General features: G+C 52.5%; 1 protein-coding gene across 1 annotated transcript in view; it reads left to right on the forward strand.

Moving 5' to 3' along the window:
• Nucleotides 1-22,840, forward strand: part of LOC131411216 (GDNF family receptor alpha-2-like) — a 50,278-nt gene that overhangs the window by 20,736 nt on the left and 6,702 nt on the right. The window contains exons 2-4 of the mRNA XM_058549835.1: nt 14,249-14,432; nt 15,192-15,332; nt 17,288-17,460. Coding sequence (XP_058405818.1) covers nt 14,249-14,432; nt 15,192-15,332; nt 17,288-17,460 — 498 coding nt within the window. The remainder of the gene's footprint in view (nt 1-14,248; nt 14,433-15,191; nt 15,333-17,287; nt 17,461-22,840) is intronic.

Below are 22,840 nucleotides of genomic sequence, written 5' to 3' on the forward strand. Positions count from 1 at the left end.
CTAGCCTACTGGGAGGAGGACTGAGTGACTGGTCTTGGGACCTACCTTCCACTTCAAAATTCCCTTGGAGGGCTTAAAGCTTTCCAATGAGACCTGGGGAGACCTGTCCCTTACACTCACCAGATAGAATGAGAGGTTGGTGGTGAACCCTCTCTTGTTCCATTTGGGCTGCTGTAACAAAAATACCATAGATGGGAGGGCTTATAAACAACAGAAATTTATGTCTCACAATTCTGGAAGCTGGGAAGTCCAAGATCAAGGCACCAGCAGATTCAATCTGGTAAGGGCCTGCTTCCTGGTTCATAGACAGCCATCTTCTCAATGTCCTCACATGGTGAGGGAGCTCTCTGGAGCCTCTTTTATAAGGACACTAATCCCATTCATGAGGGCTCCACCCTCGTGATCTAATCACATCCCAAAGGCCCCACCTCCTAACACCATCACATTGGGGATTAAGTTTCAACATATAAATTTTAGGGGGATGCAAACATTCAGTCGTTAGCAGGCCCCTCAGGGGCTTCCTTTTGCCCAAGGCTGGTGCACAGGTGCGCTGGAAAGGATCCTTTTCTTTTCATCCAGACTCTGGGGCATCACTCTAGATTCTGCCTCAAGAACCTACTCATTGGTACTTTCTAGATGCAGGATCCACTTCCTGGTCTCCGTTGCACTATTGGCCATGATGGCCTTCCCTCTCTTCCTGGGTCTACCGCTACCTGTGTCTCGATTTTGACTCAGGCTTTTCTTTCCTTTGTACCTTACCCTCCTGTGTCCTGTTCCCCATCCCTTGAACCTCAGCCTTGGCAGAGCCCTGCAGGATATGTGTGAGAGTCAGTGGAAGCAGTGAGGCATGTTACATGGCCCCAGCATCTGCTTGTTCTAAGATAAATGTGTTCAAATGCTTGATGAGCTAAGAGTCCTCTGACTCCTTGCCTGGTGTTATGTCCTCACATAGGAGTTATCTTTCTTCTGCCACATGGGATGGTCTACCTGCAACTTTATCTTCTCCTGGGATGAAGCTGGAGGCTCCAGTGTTCTGATGTTTCACTGATTTGTAGTGGAGGTTTCCAGAGGGCCAGTGACTAATCTGGGGGGACCCAGTGATCATCTGCTCTTCCTGAGAGGTTTGCTCTGTCGCCTCTGATTTCCATCCACCCACTCCTCACGGGAGGCACTGGTGGAAGCTGACCCCTTTGGAGAGTGCAGCTCCGTGTAATCAGCGCTGGGGCATGCACTGCCCACACAGGAGGGGCGTGGCTCCTGGCCCTCTGATGTCAAAGGGACGCCTGAAGTTGTCCCTTGTTTTGGAGTTGGAGGGTAGAAACTAGGAGGACCTGCCGAAGATTCAGGGCTTGGGGGGGCCTGTCCCTGGGAGGAATGAGGACTTTTTACCTGAGGGGCTGTGGGCCCTCGCATGCGTCTCTCAGGGTGGCCGGGCCTTCACGGGGGCGTGCATGTGGGGACGCGTGTGGGCGAGCAGCCTGCTTGCAGGTGAGACAGGCGGGCCGTGTTCTTTCCTCCCCGAATGCTGCATCCTGTGTGCTTGACCTTAAGCTGACAGGCTGGAACCCCCCAGTTTATAGAGTTTATTTTTTATAAAACCCTTTTGTAAAACACTAACCTCAGTGAAGGAGAAAGAAGGAAGAAAAAGAAAAAAAGCTGAGTTCAGCAGCTGCAGTTTGCTGTATTTTTCATCTTGCATCAGCAAGTTGGGACCACAAATAATCTGGTCTTATATGCTTCAGCGATGCTGCCGCTTAAGACTTCGCTCTCCTCCTAAGGCAGTATATTCCTGGGAGCCAGCATCACTCCCCTTCCTCAGCCTGCTGGCTCAGGTGGGGGGAGGTGGGTGGCCAGGCAGGGGGTCCACATGGGAGGAGGAGCTCAGAGAGGAGCACTGGCCAGCCGTGGAGTGGGTAATTAATTTCTGAATGGTTTTTGGAATCAGCTAAACATTTCCTTTTAACCAGTTTCCCTAGCCTACATCCTTTGTTAGTTCAGGAAAAATGTCATTTATAATGAATGTTGCCGTGATAAATTGTTCCCGAGAAGCACAGCGTTCTCATTAGTCTGTATAATAAGACTCCTAGTGGTGGCATAGCTGTGCAGATATTTGCCTGATAGGAAAAATATTTGTCTATGTGCTTGCTCTAGAAGGCCTGGGATGGAGGCTGGTCCCCTGCAGCCTCAGTGGCTCTGAGGGTGTGTTCCTCTAGGACTCGTTAGAGCAGACTCCAACCACGCCTGGTCCTTGGTGCGTCCTGCTGGGTTGGGGCTGCGGTGTGTGGGTCCTCACTCATTCTGCCACACCAGCCTCCTGCCCCGCTCTGGCTGTCTGCACTGGGAGCTGGTCTTTTGAGTCAGCTGAAGAAGAGAATTTTCGTGCAATAGTCCTGTTTTAGTCTCTTTTTTTGTTATTCCTAGGGAGAAAGAGCATAAACATGTATGCAGCGAATTCTCTTTTTCCGGAGTACTTTTGCATATGTGGTTTCACTCCAAGCTCTCTTCTGTGTAGGTATCAGAGTCACTCAGGCACCGAGAGGGACAGTAGTGTTTCCAGGATTTATGGCTTGTAAGCAGTGGGCGTTCTGACCCAAATACTCTGCCCTGTCACTGATTCCCTTTGCCCTTCTACTGTTTGAGAATGGACAGTTTCCCCAGCCTTTCTCCACAGACACCCATTGGATTTTCTTCTGTAGGTCCCCAGGGCACTTTCTCATGTTAAGAGTGGTGCTTAAGGATGTGTGTTAATTCTTGCAGGCCTCTGGGGCCTCCCTTAGCAAATGGCTATTACCAGAGATATCAAAGATACTTTTCCAAATTCCTAACAACCACCAGACAGGATCTGAGGAGTGGAGGAAGACAGGCTTATCAAAGGGCATTTTGGGGGGCTGAGCTATCTTGGTGACCAAGTTAATGCAACATTGGTGCATTTTGCTGTGCTGCCAGCTGGAAATCTACTTGTAATTTTATTTTTCAAGAGGATGTGTTAGGAGAGTTTTTGGCTTTCCTCCTGCTTAGAGGAAAGTCTTCCATGCCTCCAGATATAGTCCCCATCTACTCATCCACCCATCCACTCATCCACCCATCCACCCATCTACCCATCCACCCATCTATCCACCCACCCATCCATCCATCCACTCATCCATCCATCCATCCATCCAGCCATCCATCCATCCACCCACCCATCCACCTACTCACCCACCCACCCAGCCACCCATCCATCCATCCATTCTTTCCTCCGTCCTTTCTTTCCTCCTTCCATCCAATGGCTTTTGAGTCCCTGTTAGGTGTGAGGCACTACTCTGGACATTGAAGATTCAAACATGAATAAAATGGTTTCTGTTCTGAGAGAACTTATAGTTTAATGGGAGAAACATAAAAAATATAAATTACGGTTGGTGGTGCAGGCATAATAATTGGAGTTTGTGAAACATGTTCAGAGTTGGTGCAAGGCATTCACAGAAAGTTTTCTGGAAGAGCTGGCACTGGAACTGGGTTGGGAAGAGTGAACTAGAAGAGGTTTTGTGGAGGACGAGGTTGGGGGAAGGCATTCCTGGCAGGAGCAGCACCACAAGATAAGGATGTAGATGTCATGGTTGGAGAACATGTGCTATTCAATATTGCTACAGGGGTTTGAGGTGGGCAGAAGAGAGGAGGAGGAGTGTGAGGAGAGATGAGATGATAGAGATCAGCAGGGTCCCAATGGTGGGTGGGGGTCAGGGTGGAAAGTGATGGGCTGTCAAAGCCCAGGGAGTTCTCCTGTGGGGGCGTTAGTGGGGATGTACCCCTTGTAATTGGCAGAGCTGGGATTTGAACCCAGGGGGTTTGGTGCCTGGGATTTTGCTCTTGGTCACTGTGCCTCTCCCGTTGGTCTTCAGTTTAGGCTATGCATCCACCTCTGGACTTTGGTTCTCCATATGTTACATTTCAGGAAATGTAATTTGATGTAAGAACGTATCTGAATCTGTGTAACAAAATGCTGTAGAAAAATAGGGTTTGGATGGATTGTGAAGGCCGAGAAACACATTCTATGGAGGTTGAAGGGAGGGGAAAGGCTGGGAATAGCAAAGGTGGGGAGGGATCCAGGTATCGGGATCAGTACTGGGAATGGGGATAGTAAAGGTCGGAACTGCTCCAGCTGAGAACAGAAGAACGAAGCAGTGAAAGCTTCGGTGTCAGTGTCTCAGGACTAGTTAACTGGGCTTAGGAAGACAGTCGGAGAGGCCAACCGCTGGCAGCTGGGACCTTGCCTGTTCCTTGGCCGCCATAGGATCACCTGCCACCCCTTACTCGAGGGAGATGGACTGAAACTTTTTGCTTTAGGGCAGGAGGGAGGGTGGTGGTGGAGAGGGAGAGATGGAAGAAACCTAACCTCATACCCCCAGCAAGAACCATATCAGCATTCAGAGAAAGTTGAAAGAAATCTTTCAGCTGGCTGGCTACCTAGCTCAAGGCTAACCACACTCTTAACACAATAATAAGTCAATCCTCACTGAATAATTAAATAGAGAGCCTTCATAAGTATTGACTTAATGTGACAGCAAGTCTATAGTGACTCGGGGTTTGCTTATGTAAACACAATCTCTTGTTCAGCTTACTTAGCAGTTCAATGGAATAGAACAGTCCTTCAATTAAAATCAAATGATGCATATGTTTAATTCTTTTCTCCTCTTACTGGGTAATAATAGATTTGGAACGTAGGTGAAGGGATTGGGGAAAAATGGAGAAGAAGATATCTGCTCATTTGCCTGTGTTTTCAGAGGACATGAAGGAGAAAAACCAATGGCTGTCTCTAGAAGAAGGAAGTGGTCTGGGTTCCCATCTCTGGGCGTGGGTGGGAGATCCTTGTGGGCTCTGGTTGGCTTCTGCCCCATCCAGACTCCCCTGATCCTCTCAGGCTTGGGTAGGCCACTGTGGTTGGTGTGTTGGGCCCTCTATCATGGCCTTGGTCTGATTGATTGCTTTTGGTCAGCTGGGGTCCGGGGGCTCTGACCACAGCCCTCTCCAGGTCATTTCCTATGGACACCCTCATGGCTGGGAGAGTTCCAGACTGGATGGAAAAGGGGGGCACCCCACTGGTTCCCTGGGATGACACCAGAGTGCAGTAAACCTCCCGGGATTCTGTGGCTGCAGGATGTGGGGAGGGGAGCAGTGGGCTGGGAGAGAGATGGCTGGGCAGGGACGGGGCAGCATGGTAGAAGGGAAACCCACTGGCTTTGGAGCCAAGATTTGAAGCTAAATCTTCTGGCCTCACTGCTGTGGTATTAAGCGAGTTAATTAACCTACTGAGGCCTCTGTTTCCTTATCTGTAAAACAGGGGGAATCATGCTGACTTCAGAGAGCTGTTGTCAGAGTGCAGTGTGGTGGCGGTGGTTGAGGCGCTTTGTGTGACACTGTGCACGTGCGGGGTGCTTGTAATAGATCAGAGACACTATGTCCCTTCAGCCTGAAGGGAAAGAGCTCCTGCCTTCCGCATGGTGTTCCATGCGCAGGAGTGGCTGGCGGAGTCCCCTAATCTCAGTGAGAGCGGCAGTAAGCATGGATGGGGCACCCGCCACGTGCAGGCAGTATCCAAGCACTTATGCACATGTGCCCCTTTGATGTGTCGGTCGATCCTCACCACGACCATGTGAGGGAAGTACTATCGTTATCTCCATTTGGAAGATGAGGAAATGGAGGCCTGGAGAGGTTTAATGACCTACTCAAGGTCACACAGCTAGTGAGTAGCTGAGCCAAGGTTCCAGCCCAGTCAGCATGATGTCAGAAAGTGGACCTCACAGCTGGGCGAGCTTCTGTGGAGGGCTAGGGTGGAGGGGCTGGGTTCTTGCGGAATTTAGGTCCTCCTGTGGGAGGAGATCAAATGTTTCCATGTGAGCAACCTGCCCTGGGGTCTTGGTCGTGTCCAGGAGGGTTCTGTCCACATTTCTCAGCACGGCACCTGGCTCTGTCTCCAGCCCACAGGCTCCTAGGAGTCGGAGCTGTGTGGAGTGTGGAGCTAGTTCTCTGAGATGATGGCTCTTCTCTCACTGCCTCTTTGTCTTGGGACAGAGCGTCACTTGAGTTCACTGATGCTTCTGTAACCAATAACATTTTCTCTAACCGAAGGCTTAGAAAAATCATTGTTTATAATGACTCAGGATTCCTGAAGCCTTTTCAGTTAAACTTAAAGAAATAATTATAATCTTAAAGCAACTTTATTAAAAGAGAACATAATGAACAGTGTAGTCTATTAGTATCTTTTGAAATTTACTTCTGGATCTCATCAGTCCATACATTTCCCATATTTCCCTGTTTTAACCAGGATGCGTTAACTGTATAGTCTTCAGCTTTTTATTCCTTAACATGATTTCACATTTGAATTTTCATATATCGGCACAATCTACGTCCTTGTTGTTTTAAATAGCGATGTAGCTTTCTGTGGCTTGTCCATCTGAGCCATAGCTCTCTAGTTAGGCTGGGGAAAGAATCCAAGGCTAGGTCAGTCTTCCTTCATGAATTTGACTATCATCCGTTTTCCAGGTTGCTCTCACTGAAGCGCTGCTGCAATGCTGGCGCTTTCGCGTGGTGTAGACAGACCCTTTGTGGGTTTCATTTTTGGTCTGTGTCCTTTTCAGTGTGTGCCTTTTCCAGTTGCTTTGAACTTGGACAAGAAGATCATATAAGATCAGAGAGCGAAGCTAAATAGTAGTCAAGAATTCTTCTGTTTTAAGTGACAGAGACCCAACTTAAGCTAGCTTAAGAAAAATAAAAAAGTAATTTATTGGCTTACAATAAAATATAGAAAGGGCAGGAGCGTATCCAGGACTCAAACACAAATAGGCCTCTCTCTGTCTCCCTGTCTCTTTTTTCTGTTCTCTCCACAGGGTAGCTGCATGTTTATTCTTAGTGTGACCAGGAGGCCAGAACTATGGTCCTAATTTGTCTGGCTTACATCGTGCTGATTCCTTGCCTGCTCCATTAGGAAAACGTCAGGGAAGGCCCCTGTTTTGCTGGTTTGTATTACATCCTTATCCCTAGAGCAGTGAGTGTGCCAGAAAGAGAGTTTTACGGTTGGCCCAGCGTGGGTTATATGTCTACCTGTGGCCCAGGAGGGTGGAGTGCCATGGTTGACAGCCTTTTTTAGAACTGCCTGGCCAGAGGAGGAAGTTCCCCTCCTCCAGTCCACCCTCAAGGGAGCAGCTATTTTGGGCAGAAGGAATAAATATCCACCATACACTTAAAGAATAAACAGGAGGGAGGGAAGCCAGGTTGGTTCTTGAGTTCATGAAACAAGTGGTGGCAGTCTCCTGGAGGAGGCAGGAAAGGATGGAGGATCAGGCTGTCCACAGTGAGTCCTGGAGGTGTCAGAAAGCAGCCATGTGGGTGAAATCTGTTTTCCCCTTTCTCGGTGTCACATAACATTGAACCCAGTTAACCAAGCCCTGCCCTGCTGGAGGGGACCTCAGAAAGCCATTCCAGAGGCACTTGGGTCTATTAAAGCCATTTTCTCTGCATTCCCATAAATTGTCTATGAAGCCCATCATGAGTAATTTGCACTTCTTGGGAGCCCTTTTTCCCCTCCATGAAATATTCAAGTGCCCTGTTCATTTGCATGAGGCAATGCTGGTGGCTGCCTCTGGAAGCATCATTGTTCACAGTGGTGGGTCATGGCAGCAGACCCGGAGAAAAGACCCTGTCCTCGTTGGTGGGTGCCTGGCCCTGGTGTGCTGGCTGTAGGATGTGTAACTGTGCGACCTACCTCTTGGAGCTGCTGTGTCCTCACTGTGAAATATGTTACTTTGTGGGATTGTTAAGAAAGTTAAATGAGATAACTATGCCTGGCACGTAGTAGGTCCTCAATAAATATCAGCTCCCTTTCCTCCTCCACTTCATCCAGTAGGAACCCATTGGTTTCCATGGAAGTGGCATAACAGGTATATCCTGATAAATGGGAACTTTGAGAAGTTGATGAGAACTTCAGAGCAAAAGCCGTGTGTTGGCAGCACTGGAAAGCTTTGGGGTTATGGGGGAGCCTTTCACCCAGCATTATTCTAGGCTAGACAGATTTGAGAAAGTGTATGTGTTTTGGAAGGTGTTTACAGTCTGGACCAAGGGAGTGTCTTGTTGGTGCCTGGACTTTCTCTTGGTTAAGACCAAAGAACAGAACTGAGGGGTGTGTATCCAAGTGTAGCTGTGTCTATGTGAGGATAAGGGTGTGTGTGTGTGAGTGTGTGTACAAACACGTGCACTCTGCCATGTAACCATGAGCCTTCTTGGGCTGCTGCCAGAAGCATTACTTTCCTCCATGGGTGGGGTGTAAAGTGGGGATGTTTAAAGCTGAGACCAGGGAGTGGGGTCTGAAGGGTGTACAGATGGCCATATCCCCAGACTTCAGCCTGCCTCAGAACCGCCTGGAGGGCTGTTCAGGCAAGATTGCTGGTCCTGACCCAGGAATTTCAGAGCTCGTATGTCTGGGGTTGTGCCTGGAGGATTTCCATTTCTGCAAGTGCCCAGGTAATGTCGATGCTGCTGGCTGGTGGACCGCACTTTGAGAACCACTGACCTGTAGGAAGTCCACCTTCCCCTCCCCGGTCTGGATGATTTCTGCTTGTGTGGGTTGATCTTTGCACGTCCAGCCTTGCCACTTTTTCCCTTTGCAGGAGCACATCTGCCTGTCAAGTAGGGTTGCCAGAGCTAACAAATAAAAATACAAGATACCCAGTTAAATTTGAATTCCAGAGAAACAACATTATAAGTCCCAGATATTGCAGGAGACATACACTAAAAAAATATTCATTGTTTATCTGAAATTAAAATTAACTGGATGTCCTGTATTTAATCTGGCAACTGTTTAATCAAATTGGGGGTCAGGTGTCTCTCTGCCTCTCCTGCCGCTTTCCTGTGATTGAATAGGCCACAGCTGCTGATGAAACAAGCCCAGAGAGGGGTTGTGTGTTTCGGACAGATCCACCTGCTGCCCTGAGCTCATTTGGCAGTCTTCGCTTGATCTCGCTGAGATGGGCTTGGCTCGTGTTCCTATTGGTTCCCTTGCTGGCTCTCTGTTTTTCTCTTTGTCTGTCTCTTTCTCTCATGCTTTCTTTCATGCCATCTCTCTTACGGGGGCTCTTAAAGGCAGAAATTTGCAAAGCTATGGGGCTGATCCAGGAAAAGTCTGTTCCTGGCAGCAAGAGCAGAGTCTAAGAGACCCGTGACCTCACAGTGTCTGCAGGGAAGAGTGGCATCTGGCCTGGAGATGGCACAGAGATCCCCAGCTGGCCCGCTGTGTCTTATGAAAAGGATAACATTTGCCTTGGAGACTGCACCTACAGGATAGGCTGAGCACCTTCACGTGGCTGGTTGGAGTGGAGCGCGTGTGGGCTTGAAGGAAATTGACGCCACTTAGTCTCTGATGCTGACAGAGGAGCCGGCTGCGTGGACTTCAGCCTGTCCTGAGGGGCGGAGAGAACTCGAGCAATCAGAGGCCTCCTGGAGACTTGGACGCGGCATCCTCCTAAACGGGCCCCATTTATCACTCTCACTTGCCAAGGCCACTGTGATGCTGAGAAGGAAGAAATGGAGGAACAGAAGGCCTTCACTCCTTTCTGCCATCTGCTGGTCTCGGGCCTACTCCCTGCCCTCCCTGTGCTCTGAATAGAGCCGTCAGGTCTGCTGTAAAGGAAGTAGGCCCCAGCCTCAGAGGAGCGGGGTGGCCCTTCCCTGCTGGTCAGCCCAGGGTTGGGCACAGGGGCCTTGTGCATGTTGCCCAGCTTCAGGGACCTGTGTTCCTCCTTTGTGTCCTTGGTGTGGCATGGAGAGTGAAGTTGGGGTGGGGAGGCCGTGGTGCACCTGGGTCCAGCAGGGTGACACTGTAGCCTGGTGGTGAGGGAGAAGTGCTCACATTGGCCTGCGTGGGACCCACACCACCTTGGCAGGTGAGCAGGTATTTTTCCTTCTATGTCAGACATAGGAAAAGTTCCGTTTGCGCTTGCCAGTGGCAGCTGCGGTGCTAGGGACGAGACGTCTGGGTAGAGAAGATAGGGGCCCTGCCTCCTCTCTGTGCCCTAGCTCTCCCATATAGCCCCGTGAGGGAGATAGGTAGGCATGGATCACCCCATTTGATAACTGGGGACCCTGAGCACAGAGACATGACAGGCCTGCCCGAGGTCACATGGCAGGTGAGTGACGGACAGAGCATGGCTGTGTGACAGACACTGTCTCCCCTCCCAGCAGCTGAGTCTGCCCCTCCCCTCCTCACTGGCCTGCTCACCTGGCTTCTGAACTCTTTCACCTTCTGCTTCCTGGCTTGCTTCCTCTTCCCCACTTCTCCTCCGGATGGCCCTGTCTCTCTGTGGGCTGTCATATTCTCCTCCTTCATGCTTTCACACCTCCCCCAGCCTGGGCCCAGCGACATTTTGAGGGGCCTCGTGGATGGTGTGGCCAGGCAAGGTCCTGAAGGTACCCAGTGTTGGTGACTGGAGAACAACCTTGCAGAAAGGAAGCGAGGCCCTGTGTGCAGGGAGGGGAGTGGGGGCTCCCAAAGCCTGCAGCTGGAGCCCCCAGGTCTGCTGTGGCGGGCAGCATGCTCCCCCGGGAAGGTGGCCTCTTGTGGAGCCCTGGCCCACTGGGTGCTTTGCCCGCTCACTTAGCTGGGATTTCCTTTCTGACATTGCACTGAGTGCATTCCCGTCCTCAGTCCTGCAGGCACATGGCAGGGGCTCAGTACATATTTGGAGAAAGGATGTGTGGGTGTCTACCACTTCCTCACTGCCCACAGGGGTTTGGAGGATGTGGGTGAAGAAATGAGTCAAGTCTGCCTCTCTAGGAGCATATGTTCCATTTGGAGAGACCAAACAGAGCGACATCAGCACGTCTCTATGCAGTTAAGTAGGAAATTGTCTGGTGCAGACGGTATGTGCAGCTGGAATACAGAGATGGGAGGCATCCATGGGGCTGGGTGGTCTGAAGGACTCCATGGAGGAGGGCTAGAGGTGGGCCTCGGGAAGGCGGTAGGAGGGAGTCGGACCTGTGTGTGATCAAATGGGCATTGAAGTGGACTCCTGTATTTTGGCTAAGAGACAGTATTTGGATGCCAAAGAGGCGGGAGGAGATGATAACTAGCAGCTTTGCTTGTAATCTAGCAGCCTCCTTGCCCCACACCCTGCAGGAGCTCAGTTCCAGCTTTATGCTGCCCATGTGCAGCCCTCCTCAGTGTGGGGCCTGACCGTACCCCTGACTCCTTCTGGAGGGAGACATTTGGCCAAAGCAGACAATGAAGACTTCGAAGGTGCTGTGTTAGTTTCCTGTGGCTGCTGTAACAAAGTACAGGTGTACCTCGTTTTATCCCACTTTGCTTTATTGTATTTTGTAGATATTGTGTGTTTTGTAAGACCCTCCACCAGCAAAAAGATTAGGACTCGCTGAAGCCTCAGATGGTGGTTAGCAGTTTTTAGCAATAAAGTATTTTTTAATTAACATATGTATGTTTTTGGTATCGCAAAATACCGATACATAACGTTATTGCACATTTAATAGACTGCAGTATAGTGTAAACATAACTTTTATATGTACTGGGAAACCAAAAAATTTGTGTGACTTGCTTTATTGCGGTATTCATTTTATGCAGTGGTCTGGAACCGAACCCGCAGTATCTCCGAGGTATGGCTGTACCACAGGCTGGGTGGCTTAAAACAAAAATTTATTCTCTCACAGTTCTGGAGACCAGAAATCTGAAATCAAGGTGTTGGCAGGGCCGTGATCCCTCTGAAGGCTTGAAGGGAGAATCTGCTCTGTACCTTTCTCTTAGCTTCTGGTGTTGCTGGCAATCTTTGCCCTTCCTGGCTTGTAGGCACACCTCTCCGGTCTCTGTCTGTCTTCATATGCATTCTCACTGTGTGTGTGTATCTCTTCTCCTCTTCTTATAAGGACACTGGTCATTGGATTGAGGGCCCACCCTAATCTACTATGACCTCGCCTTGGTTCCATGTGCAAAGAGCTTGTTTCTAAGTGAGCTCACATTCACAGGTACTGGGGATTCCGAGTCAACATATCCTTTCTGGGTGACACAATTCAACCCACAACAGCTGCCTAGAGGTTTTGTTTTGTTCACCTCCAAATTCTTTGTACTTGTTAAAGTCTCCGTCCCCTCTCAGGTCTCTGGAGGTCTGGGCAGAGACCACGCCCCACTGATCCTTTCATGGTACCTTCTCTCGTTTGCTGGGCAAGTGGGACATGAGCTGGGCCTGCCATTCAAGACCAAGTCTTGTTCTGCAGGGGCTGAAGGCTGGGTGGGAAAGGCCGCATTTCCCTGTTTTGGGGCTGGCTGGTGAGGGGATGGAGGGTGTATTCACGGCAGAAGGGTGGGCAGAGACACCGGCAGATTTCCTTTTGACGGAGATGCAGAACGTTGGCCCCGGAAGGACCTTTAAGGGCTTTTGCACGGGGAGTGGGCCCTGCCAGAAAGGACGCCCCCTTGTTGTTGGAGCTCTGGGACGGAGTCCTGGCCCCACTGCTCGGAGTTCTGTGATCCCGGGTTAGTCGTCAGGCTTCTTGGGGGCTCAGCCTCCTCCCCTGTAAATGGGTAGTATTGACCCTGCTTGTCAGGTCTCACAGAGCGCAGATCTCACCCAGTTTCTGTGGAGGATTAAGTGATAAAAGATGTATGCGAAAGGACCTTTTCTTAAATCATTTTTTATTGTGATAAATTACACATAACATAAAATTTACCATTTTAACCATTTTTAAGTGTACACTTCAGTGGCATTAAGTACATTCACATTATTGTGCAACTGTTACCACCATTCATCTCCAGAGCTTTCTCATCTTCCCAAACTGTGAAAATACCTGTTAAACTGTGAACTGAGAGCACTTTTTATTAGTTTGCTCCTGATGAATAAGGAGACCGAATTTCCTAGCAGCAAGGACTCGCCTACCATCCCCTGCTTAGTTAGGGCACCACTGAGTGAGAGTGCCGACCCCTGCCAGTTAGTTTGGCGCCCATCCTGCTCCATCTCCTGCACTGCGCTACCTTGGGGTCTGCGGGGGTCTGGGGATGCACAAGGCACTGGTGGGTCGATTCCCTCCGGAGAGTTTCCTCCCTCTCCCAAACACTATCCTCAGGACCATGGGGCCTCCAGAATTTGTCCTGTGGTGGGACCCACGCAGCCTCCTGCTTCGAGGGCGTTCCTCTCAGGCTGTCCCTCTCTCTCTCTTTACCTGCTCCTTCCTCAAATGGGATGGAGTTCTAGTGGAGAACCAGGAGAGCTGAATCTGGGGTGACATTTGGGATGGCTTTGTGAGGTGTCACATGGTGTGGACAGAGCGGGGCAGGGAGTCAAGCTGGGTTCTGGTCCTTCCTGTCGCTACCATAGTGTTCGCACTGTGCGCGTACTTGTAGATGTCCTGTCCCGTGCCCATCATTTGGAAAATACCAGGGAACAGACCTTATTACTCATGGCTTGCAGCGCTGGGAGACACAGATGATATGCTACCCAAGGACCCCGTGGCAAAGGGCACTTGCCTATAGGAGGTGGTGACGAGGGGGGATAGGTGACCCCCAGCCCAGGCTGATGGTAATAGCACGTGGCCAGGACACTAGGGCAGGAGGAAGAGGAATGGGAATTGCCGCGCCAGCTAGACGTGGGTGCCCTGGGCTCCATGAGACTCCATGTCCAGGTGCTGGGGCTAGGGACAGATCCAGGTCAGACGGCTCCTGTTGAGTGGGGAGCAGAGGGCTGTGCACGTAGTTATGATGCTGCGTCACTGGTGCCAACAGAGAGGTTCTGTCACCAGGGGAAGAAAAGGCTGATTCTGCCTGGTGGGGTCGGGGAAGCTGGTGGAGGTTTTGCTTTGATTTGATGCAGAAGACACTGGTCAACAGTGTCCACAGGGTATCTCAGCCGAGGGGACTCTCTTGCCACTCTGGGGGCTGGCTCGTGTGACCCTCAGACGACCCTATGAGGTGGCAGGAGCAGTGATTGTTGTACCCATTCTGCAGGCGGGAAGAGTGATGGGTTGAAGGACATGGGCACCCAGGAATGGGGCTGAGCAGAGGGCGGAGCCCAGCTTTCCTGCCGTGGTCCCAGGCTTCCTGGGCAATCCCACCACAGGTTCTCTGTGTTCCTCTGACTGGAGAGATCCACTCAGAGATGGCTGTGCCTAAACTCTGCGCCTGCTCTCTGGGAAGTCCTGTATCCAAGGAGCTCCCAGCCTGAAGGCCGCCAGGGCTCGGTTCCCCCATGTTCCTCCTCTTTGCCTTCCTCCGCCCTGGGAGGCTGCGGGGAGCAGCCCCCTGCTGCAGAGGAGGCCGGAGGGCGGCCAGACTAAACTGTTCTCTCCCGACACCAGGTCCCGGCTGGCAGACTTCCATGCCAATTGTCGCACCTCCTACCAGACGCTCACCAGCTGCCCTGCCGACAATTACCAGGCATGTCTGGGCTCCTATGCCGGCATGATAGGTAAGCCGCCCCCTGTGCCTGGGCTCACAGTGGCTCCTGGCTGCCCCCATCTCAGTGGGCATCGGCCGAGGCCCCGCTCAGGGCCCGTGGGTGGACAGCCTGAGCTGGCCCTTCTCTGTGGCACTTTCAGATAGAACTGTGATGGAAACCAGAGGAGAGGCCAGCTCTTTATCATGGGGAGGAGGGCCCCAGGGGCCTTAGAAGGCTTTCAGAATAAGAAGAAAAAGTAGCGTTGATTACACCATTCTGATATTCCAGGTACTGCACTGGACAGTTTACATGGACTGTCTTATCTAATTCTCACCACGGCGCTTACTAGGGAGATGTTGGTATCTCCATTTGTAGATGGGGAATCTGAGGCTTAGAGAAGTTGAGTGACTTGCAGAGGTTTACCTGGCTCATAAATGTGACACTGGGGTGGAAACCCAGGACGTGAACCTCAGTCTCCCGGACTCGCAAACACACGCTCTGCTTGTTGGTGAAGGAGAAAGCAAGAGCCTGTGCTCAGTGGGGAGCTCCTGGGTATTCCCTCTGCCCCTGATTTGTCCTCTATGTGGGTGCCTCTCTGCCCCTTGCTGACCCCATGGTTGCTGGGGGGGTAACGCTCAGAGTTTGGATTGCAATTGGGATGTGCGTGTGTTTGGCGGGCAGGTGGAGGGTGGAGGGTCTCAAGCCTCTTCTCATTTGTCTGGGGTCTGGGAGCCCAAAGAGAAGGCCTCATTGCTCCTCTCTTCTTTGCCTCCCTTTCTTGCTGCCCAGGGTTTGATATGACACCCAACTATGTGGACTCGAGCCCCACGAGCATTGTGGTGTCCCCCTGGTGCAGCTGTCGTGGGAGTGGGAACATGGAGGAGGAGTGTGAGAAGTTCCTCAGGGACTTCACTGAGAACCCGTGTCTCCGTAAGTCCCGCAGGGTCCTCCCCACACCCGGAAGCCCCTCATGCCCTTCCTATCCCAGAGGGGCCCTGGAGGGCTGCCCTAGCCACTCCCTTCTTCCTCCCGTGGGATGGCCAGAGATCTCCGTGGGGCTTCTCTAGCATGAGTGTCGCCTACGGAGACCTTGGGTTTTGTGCTCTTGGAGATTCATGCCAGAGCTGTCAGTAGGCCAACCTCAGTTTACCATGGGAGGCCCGAACCTATGTCAAGTCAAGGCTGAAGGCTTCTGGTCTGTTATCCTGACAGCTTCAGCCAGGTTCCTTCAGGGACAGCTGGGTGGTGAGGATCTCAGCTGTCTGTCACTTCTCCCTTTAAGGGTCTATCTCCCCTTGGAATCGGTGACTTTCTTTTCAGGTTATCAAACTCCTAATCTGAAGGCTAGAGAGAGGGGAGCCACAGCTCTGTCTGCCTTGATCTGTCCAGTCTGACACTCTTGCTACCCACACCCATCTGAAGATCTCTTCCCCTTTTCCTTCCCTCCTTCCCTCCTTTCTTCCTCCCGTCCATCTGTCCATCCTCCCTTCTGTGCGGCACTGGGGATTCAGAGGTACAAGTCACAGTGCTGTCGCTGAACAGCTTGCAGTCTGATGGAGGTGCACCAGGGGTCACTGTGATCAGAGCACAGGCTGAACAGTGCTGGGTGGAGGTCTGCACAGGGCGCTTCAGGATCCCAGGGTGTGGATGGTCAAGTCGGAGGGCCCCGAAGGCTTCTCAGAGGCTGACCCGTGGAGGGATAGCTGAAGAGGCGGGGAGGCGGGCAGAGGTGGGTTGCGGGAACTGTAGACTCCTTAGCCTTGCTACAGCACAAGAGGGTGCCTGGAGCTCTGGACAGGTGGGGAAAGGCCTCCTCACGAAGGGCCTCGCACACCTGAAGGCATTTGGATCTTAGGGTCCTGCAGGTGGTGGAGGTAGTAGTGCGGGTCGCAGAAGGGGTGTCGGCAGGTGGCATTGTGGTCAGACCTGCATTTCAGAAGGCTCATTCTCTGGTTCTGGTGTGGAGGGGGTGGGGATAGGGATGTGGTTCTGACAAGTGACCAACACAGAGTCCTTGGAGGGTGTAGTTGCTGCTCATGGGAGAGGACAGTGTGCCTGTGAGCCAGAGCAATGGCAGTGAGGAGAGATGGAGTGGAGAGATCTTTAGGAGGTGGGCTCAGTTGATGGCAAGTGGGTGGTTAGGGAGGCATCCTGGGGGACTTGGCGGGGAGAGATGACACCTTCAAGACTGGAAACGCGGGGGAAAGCAGTATTGCGATGGGAGGGGGCGCTGCCTAGTTTAGGGGCAGACGTGATGAACTTGAGGTGCGCCTGGGACTTGGAGGTGGAGATAGCTGCAGGCACTAGGTTATAGGGTCAAGTCTTGGGGTGACAGTTTTGTCTAAGAGGTCCCATTATTTAGTCCTCAGTGAATTCGTGCTGATGGTGAGGCCAACCAGGGAGGAGGGCTGAGTCTAGGGCTCTTGGAATGCCAGTGGCCGGGCGCTGGAACCATCTGAGGTCGCAGAGGAGCCAGGAGCAGCCTTGCCTAGGGGGCTGGGGTGTGAAGCTTCTGAAGGGGAGTGGTCTGCAGACTGAACGACACAGGGAGGAGGGCACTAGCTTGCCCTGGGTGTGGCCCGCCGCACCTTCCAGGCTCCCACGGTCCCACTTCTCCCTTCCTCTTCTACATTCCTCATTGCATATGTTTCTTTCTATTCTGGTTTCTCTGTCCTTTTCAATCTCCCTCTTGCTATTTTCTTCCCTTCTTGTGAGACCTTGGTAGGGATCTGAAAGGGAGCTTCAGCAGAGTTAAGTTTGGACAAGCCATACTCTGTCCCCAGCTCTGGGCTGTTCTGGGGAAGGTAGCTATTGGGGTGGCGAAGGGCAGGAGTGATGGAGGTGGTCCCTGATTTCTCTGCATCTGCCTGCTCTCTCCCCCACAGGGAATGCCATCCAGGCCTTTGGCAACGGCACAGATGTGAACTTGTCCCCTAAAAACCCCTCATTCCAGGCCACGCAGGCCCCTCGGGTGGAGAAAACGCCTTCTTTGCCTGATGACCTCAGTGATAGCACCAGCCTGGGGACCAGCCTCATCAGCACCTGCACATCCATCCAGGTGAGGGGACATGGCTCTGCAGCAGGGAGGTGGAGCCAGGGGCAGGCTGAGGGCCTAGAGAAGCACGGTGACGCCAGAGGCCGGTGTGGGAGGTTAGCAGACTGGGGCATAGATGGGGCGCACAAGTTCCTCCCTATGGATTGGGACCCCAGAGTCAGGGAAGAGCTGACGGGGGCTCGATTTTCATGTATTCATTCACTGGGCATTCACCTTGCAAGTGTTAAACACCTGGTCTATCACAGGGTTGTACTAGATACCTGGGGGAGCAGAGAAGTATCGTGGTTAGTGTTTATTAACCATCTACTAGTTACCAGGTGCTGTGCTAGTAGCTTCTCTACCTTTTCATTGAATTCTCACACAGTGTGGTGTTGGTACTCTCGTTTTACACACAGGAAACTGATCTAGAGGGGTAGGCAGCATATCCAACACAGCTGGTTAGTGGTGGAATAAGATTTCAAACCTACATCTGACTCCAAACCCATGCTGTGCATTTGTTTGTTTATCTGTACATCTGTCCACCCATCCGTCCGTCTATCCGTCCAGCGTGTGTTATGTACGCGCTGTGTGCAGGTCTTATGTGAGATGCTAGGGAGACGTTGGGGAATGAGGCTGACACAGTCTGGGGTTTGTGGTCCTTATGGTCATGTTGAGGGTCAAACAATTTAAGAAGCATCAGACAGGTACTGCGGTCAGTGCCACGATAGGGGACACACGCAAGTGGCACTGCGAAGCACATCACAGGGCTCCCCACTCTGCCCTTGTCTCTGCTGAGCTCCCCTCGGGCCGGCACGCCATTTGCTACAGTCGATTCTTCACTGAAGAGGTTGGTTCTAGTGAGACTCCCCCCCCCCACACTCTCACACACACACACACACACTCTCTCTCTGACACACACACTCACACACCCTCGTTCTCTCTCTCTCACACACACTGTCTCTCACACATCCTTGTTCTCTCTCTCTCACACACTCTTTCTCACACACACACTCTCTGTCTCTCTCACACACCCTCGTTCTCTCTCACACACACACACACACTCGTTCTCGCTCTCTCACACACACACTTTCTCTCTCTCTCACACACACTGTGTCTCTCTCACACACCCTCATTCTCTCTCACACACTGTCTCTTTCACACACACACACTCATTCTCTCTCTCACGTACACATTCTCACACAGGCACACACATTCTCTCACACACTCTCACACACACACACTTGTTCTCTCTCTCACATACACACACACTCTCTCAGACATGCACACACACACTTGTTCTCTTTCTATCACATACATTCTCTCACACACACACTCATTCTCTCTCGCACACACACTCATTCTCTCTCACACATGCACACACACACACTCTCTTACACACACACTCATTCTCTCTCTCACATACACACATACACTCCTAGAACACAGAGTTTCAAAGAAGACCTAAAGCAGAAGATGAGGGAGAGCAGAGGAGGGAGGGAACAGTGAGATCGTGGGTGGTGGGGCACAGGGGGATGTTTCAGGCAGGAGTTGGGACTAGAATTGCCAAGAAGGTTGGTGGGGTCTGCAGTACAGTCAGCGGGGGGCACAGCCTAGGCGTAGGTGTGGGAGCAGGGGGAACAGGGCCTGGCTGTGGATGAGGCAATGAAGACACCAGTCTGATGGGGGCGGCGGACTCCTGGGATCAACAGTGGGCATTCACTATAAAGTTTCAGTCATGCAAGATGAGTAAGTTCTGGAGTACAGCAGTGTGACCATAGTTGACAGTATTGTACTGTGTGCTTGAAATTTGCTAAGAGAGTAGACCTTAGGTGTTCTCACCACAGAAAAGAAAAAACAAGGAAAATGGTAAAGGTGTGAAGTGAATATTTCACCATGGATAAGTATACCGGGTCATCAGGTTGTACACCTTAAATATATACAGTTTTTGATGGTCAATTATAATTCAGTAAAGCAGGAAAAAGAAACCAGTGGGCATTCACAGTGGCAGGATGAGCACTCGAGCACGGGTGGGGCCTGACGGAGATGTTCTGGTCCTACAAGGCACCTGCTGCACCAAAGGAGCAGGTGCTGGTGCCCTTCCCTCTCTGGGGGCTCCCCTGCACTGTAGCAGCTGACCTCCAGGTGCCCTCCTGTCAGGCTCAGCATGGGCCCTTCCCTGCCCTGCTCCCCTCCATTACGTCGCCCTCCTGGTTTGGGCTGAGTGCCCGTGTCACCCTTGGGCAGCTCCTAATTACACTGGGCATGTTTGAGTGGCTGCCGGCGGGGGCTTGGGGCCTGCTGCACAGACAGTCGCCAGCTCAATTTCATGCTAGAGTGGCAGGCAGCTCAGCAGGTCAGGGCTGTGCCCCCTGTCAGGTGACTGCGCTCTGGTGTGATTCTACCCACGTGTCCCTCAGGGCTCCACCAGCTTCCCACGTGTCACACTTCTTCCCTGAGCCCCTCACAGTGGCTCAACAGGGAGATGCTGACTCAGCAGGTGGCTGCAAACCTTTCCCAGGATTCTCATTGTGACTCACTGTGGACATGAAAGAGTTGAAAGCCGTGGCCTCGTGCCCCCCCTGCAGCCCCCTGAGTGCCTGATGGCTCTGACTCCCCTTTTCCTGTTCTGTTTCTCCTCAGCAGTTTGCTAGACGGTTGCCTGGTTTCTTTTAGCCCCAGCCTGGTTTTCTGTGGACTCACCATCTGGGGGCTTGTCTTACACTTGGTTTGATCCAGGGCATTAATGCACGCTTTGTATGTGAGATGATGGATGTGAAAGTGCCTGGCAAACTAAAGAACCCTACGTACAGGTTAGGTGTTACGAATCTTGGGGGCTCTCTGCGAGGCTGACTGGCAGGGGGCTCCCCCAGGCCTGGCCCTGGTGACTGTCCGCTTGGGTTCTTTTGACTAAGTCACTCTGGGCAGGACAGCCAGGGACGGCCATCCCAGGAGGAAAGGAAGAGAAGCAGATCCTCAGAGGGGGGGTCCACCCCCATCACCCCCATTACCCCTCGTTCCTTCTCACAGAAACTGAGGGGGAAGGGCCCCTAGTTCTGTTTTGATTACCATCTTTATACTGAGCACCTGCCGCTCCTGCTAGATGCTGGGAGGGCAGAGTGAATAAGCCCTCGTCCCCAGCCTCAGCTGGGCTGGAGGCTGGTGTGGGTGGTTTGTCCCCTCCCCAGCCATACCCTCCCTGTCAGCTCTGCTGGCTTGGAGGGGCTCCATGGTGGCTCTTGTGGGGCCCTTGGGATGACTGCAACCCATGGTTACAGGAGGGGTCCTCTGAGTGAGGGCAGAGATGGGAGGCTGAGGCCAGGATGGGGGAGGAGGCTTTGTGCCCAGATACCCCCTGGAGAGAGAGGCAAGGTCACTTTCCTTATCTCTGTCCTCCTCCCCATCCACAGATCTGGACCCTTGGGGAAGCCTTAGGGACCCCCTTCACTGACCAGAGATGGCAGCCAGTTGGGGACCCCATGTGAGTGATTGGATGTTAGGACCAGAGGGCTCTCTGAGATCTCCTTCTCAAACACCAAAGGACGGAAGCCCAGTAAGGACAGTAACTTGTCCACAGCCCCCAGCCCCTGGCCCCTGGACAGTTTCCTTCTGGCTGCACTGTGCTGCCTCCTTCTCCCAGTCTGCTCCCCAAAGGACTTGCCCGCGCTGGGGTGGTGCTGGGACTGGGAGAACTCTTGTCCTCATCATGGGGCTGCTGAGCAAAACTGTGGGTGTCTTGGACACCACAGAGGAGCCAGGAGCTGGGAGTCCCCCAAGTTGGCCCTGTGTTTGGTGTCGTTGATGCTGTCTTGAGTCCTGCTCTCACATGCTTTTACTCCTTGCAGTGGCCCCCTCTCCAGCTGGCCCTGCCTGCCTGGGACTCGCTGGAACTTGGAGAAACCATGGCAGGATCTGCAGAATGGTCTCTCCCCTCTCCCTCTGGCCCTGCCTCTATGCATGAGCACGCACACATATCGCCCCCCACACCTGTGTGAATGCCCTCCCTCCTTCCCACTGGTCCCTAGAGCAGGAATCTGTAGGAGGCAGGTCAGTCTTGGACACTCAAGCCCTTTGTTTCTGAGCCCAGCGAGGCGTCCCACGGCACAGGCCTGAGGGCTGGGGCAAGCTCTGTGCAGCCTGAGCACTCGTCAGTCCCTGTGAGTCAAGTGCCTCTCCTTCCCCCCGCCGCCTGGCGAATCCTCCTGGATGTCACCCTTTGGGGTGGTCTCCCTGACTCTGCTCAGGCAGAGCTGCCTTCTGCTTTCTTTGGGCTCCCACTTACCTCACTTGAGCCCCATCGTGATGTGTCCTGCCTACCCCCCACGCTTTGTAGGCCTGTATAACTGAGTGCACAGTGCGTGGTGCTGAGTAGGTGCTTCATATGGGTCGAGGGGAAGAACCGGAGTCCCCAGTTCACTGGATCTATTGGAACATCCTGCTCTCCATTCCAGAACAGGGTCCGTGTGCTTTATGGCTCGCAGGCAACTGCTGCTCTTTCCTCCCTCTCACAGATGGCCTCTGTGCTGGGAGGTCCTGAGGTGAGGAAGGCTTTCTATCTGGGATGCAGGAAGATCAGTTAGAAGGCTCTTTTGTCATATGATGGGGCCTGGCACAGGGCCGTGCAATGTGGATGGGGAAGCTGGCAGTGGGGGGGCGCCTTCCCTGGCTATGGTTTATTTCCAGTGACTTTGGCATTCCCTCTGGGGTGCTCTGGGCCGGTTTGCAGGGCCCCATCAGATCAGCTGGAGTTTCACCTTTCCCAGGGCTGCAGAGCCCCAGCCCAGCAGAGCCCCAGCCCAGCAACAAAGTCTCCTCTGCTCTCCTGTCTCCACCAGCCAACTACTCTTACCCTCAACACTGCCCACACATCCGGGGGAATTAAAAATGAGTTTGGACGGGTTGCTGCAAGCCCCCCTCACCATACACCTCCCCTAGGCTCAGCAGGCCCCTCCTGTCTCCTCCTCGTCCTGCCTGTTCCCTGGATGGGTCTCTTACCCAGCACCTGGGCCCGTGGGCGTCAGGGTTTGGGACCCAGAGGCCCGGCAGTGGGTCCATGTGTCTAGCAGGCATACGCTTCTGATTTACAAACGTGCCTTGCTTCGAAGCTTTGAGGGACTTGGATGTATTCCTTCTTTTCTTCCCTCTCTCCAGCTCTCCCTTGTAGTCATTCATTTATTCATCCATCTGTGCATTCATTCATGTATTCAACACAAATTCTTTCTGGATGTCACTCTATTCCAGGCACTGAGGCTGACACCCTTACTAGGCAGTACCTCGGTCCTCATACCGGTAGGATGGACAGGATGTATGCTCAGAGAATTAAGTATGGGGGAGGAAGTGATTGGCCTACCAAGAGGACTGATGCAGTGTTCTGGGATCCAGAGGGGGAGGGCTGCTTTGGGCTGGG

Source organism: Diceros bicornis, chromosome 11 (genome assembly GCF_020826845.1).
Source record: "Diceros bicornis minor isolate mBicDic1 chromosome 11, mDicBic1.mat.cur, whole genome shotgun sequence".
In the NCBI taxonomy this organism is placed as follows: domain Eukaryota; kingdom Metazoa; phylum Chordata; class Mammalia; order Perissodactyla; family Rhinocerotidae; genus Diceros; species Diceros bicornis.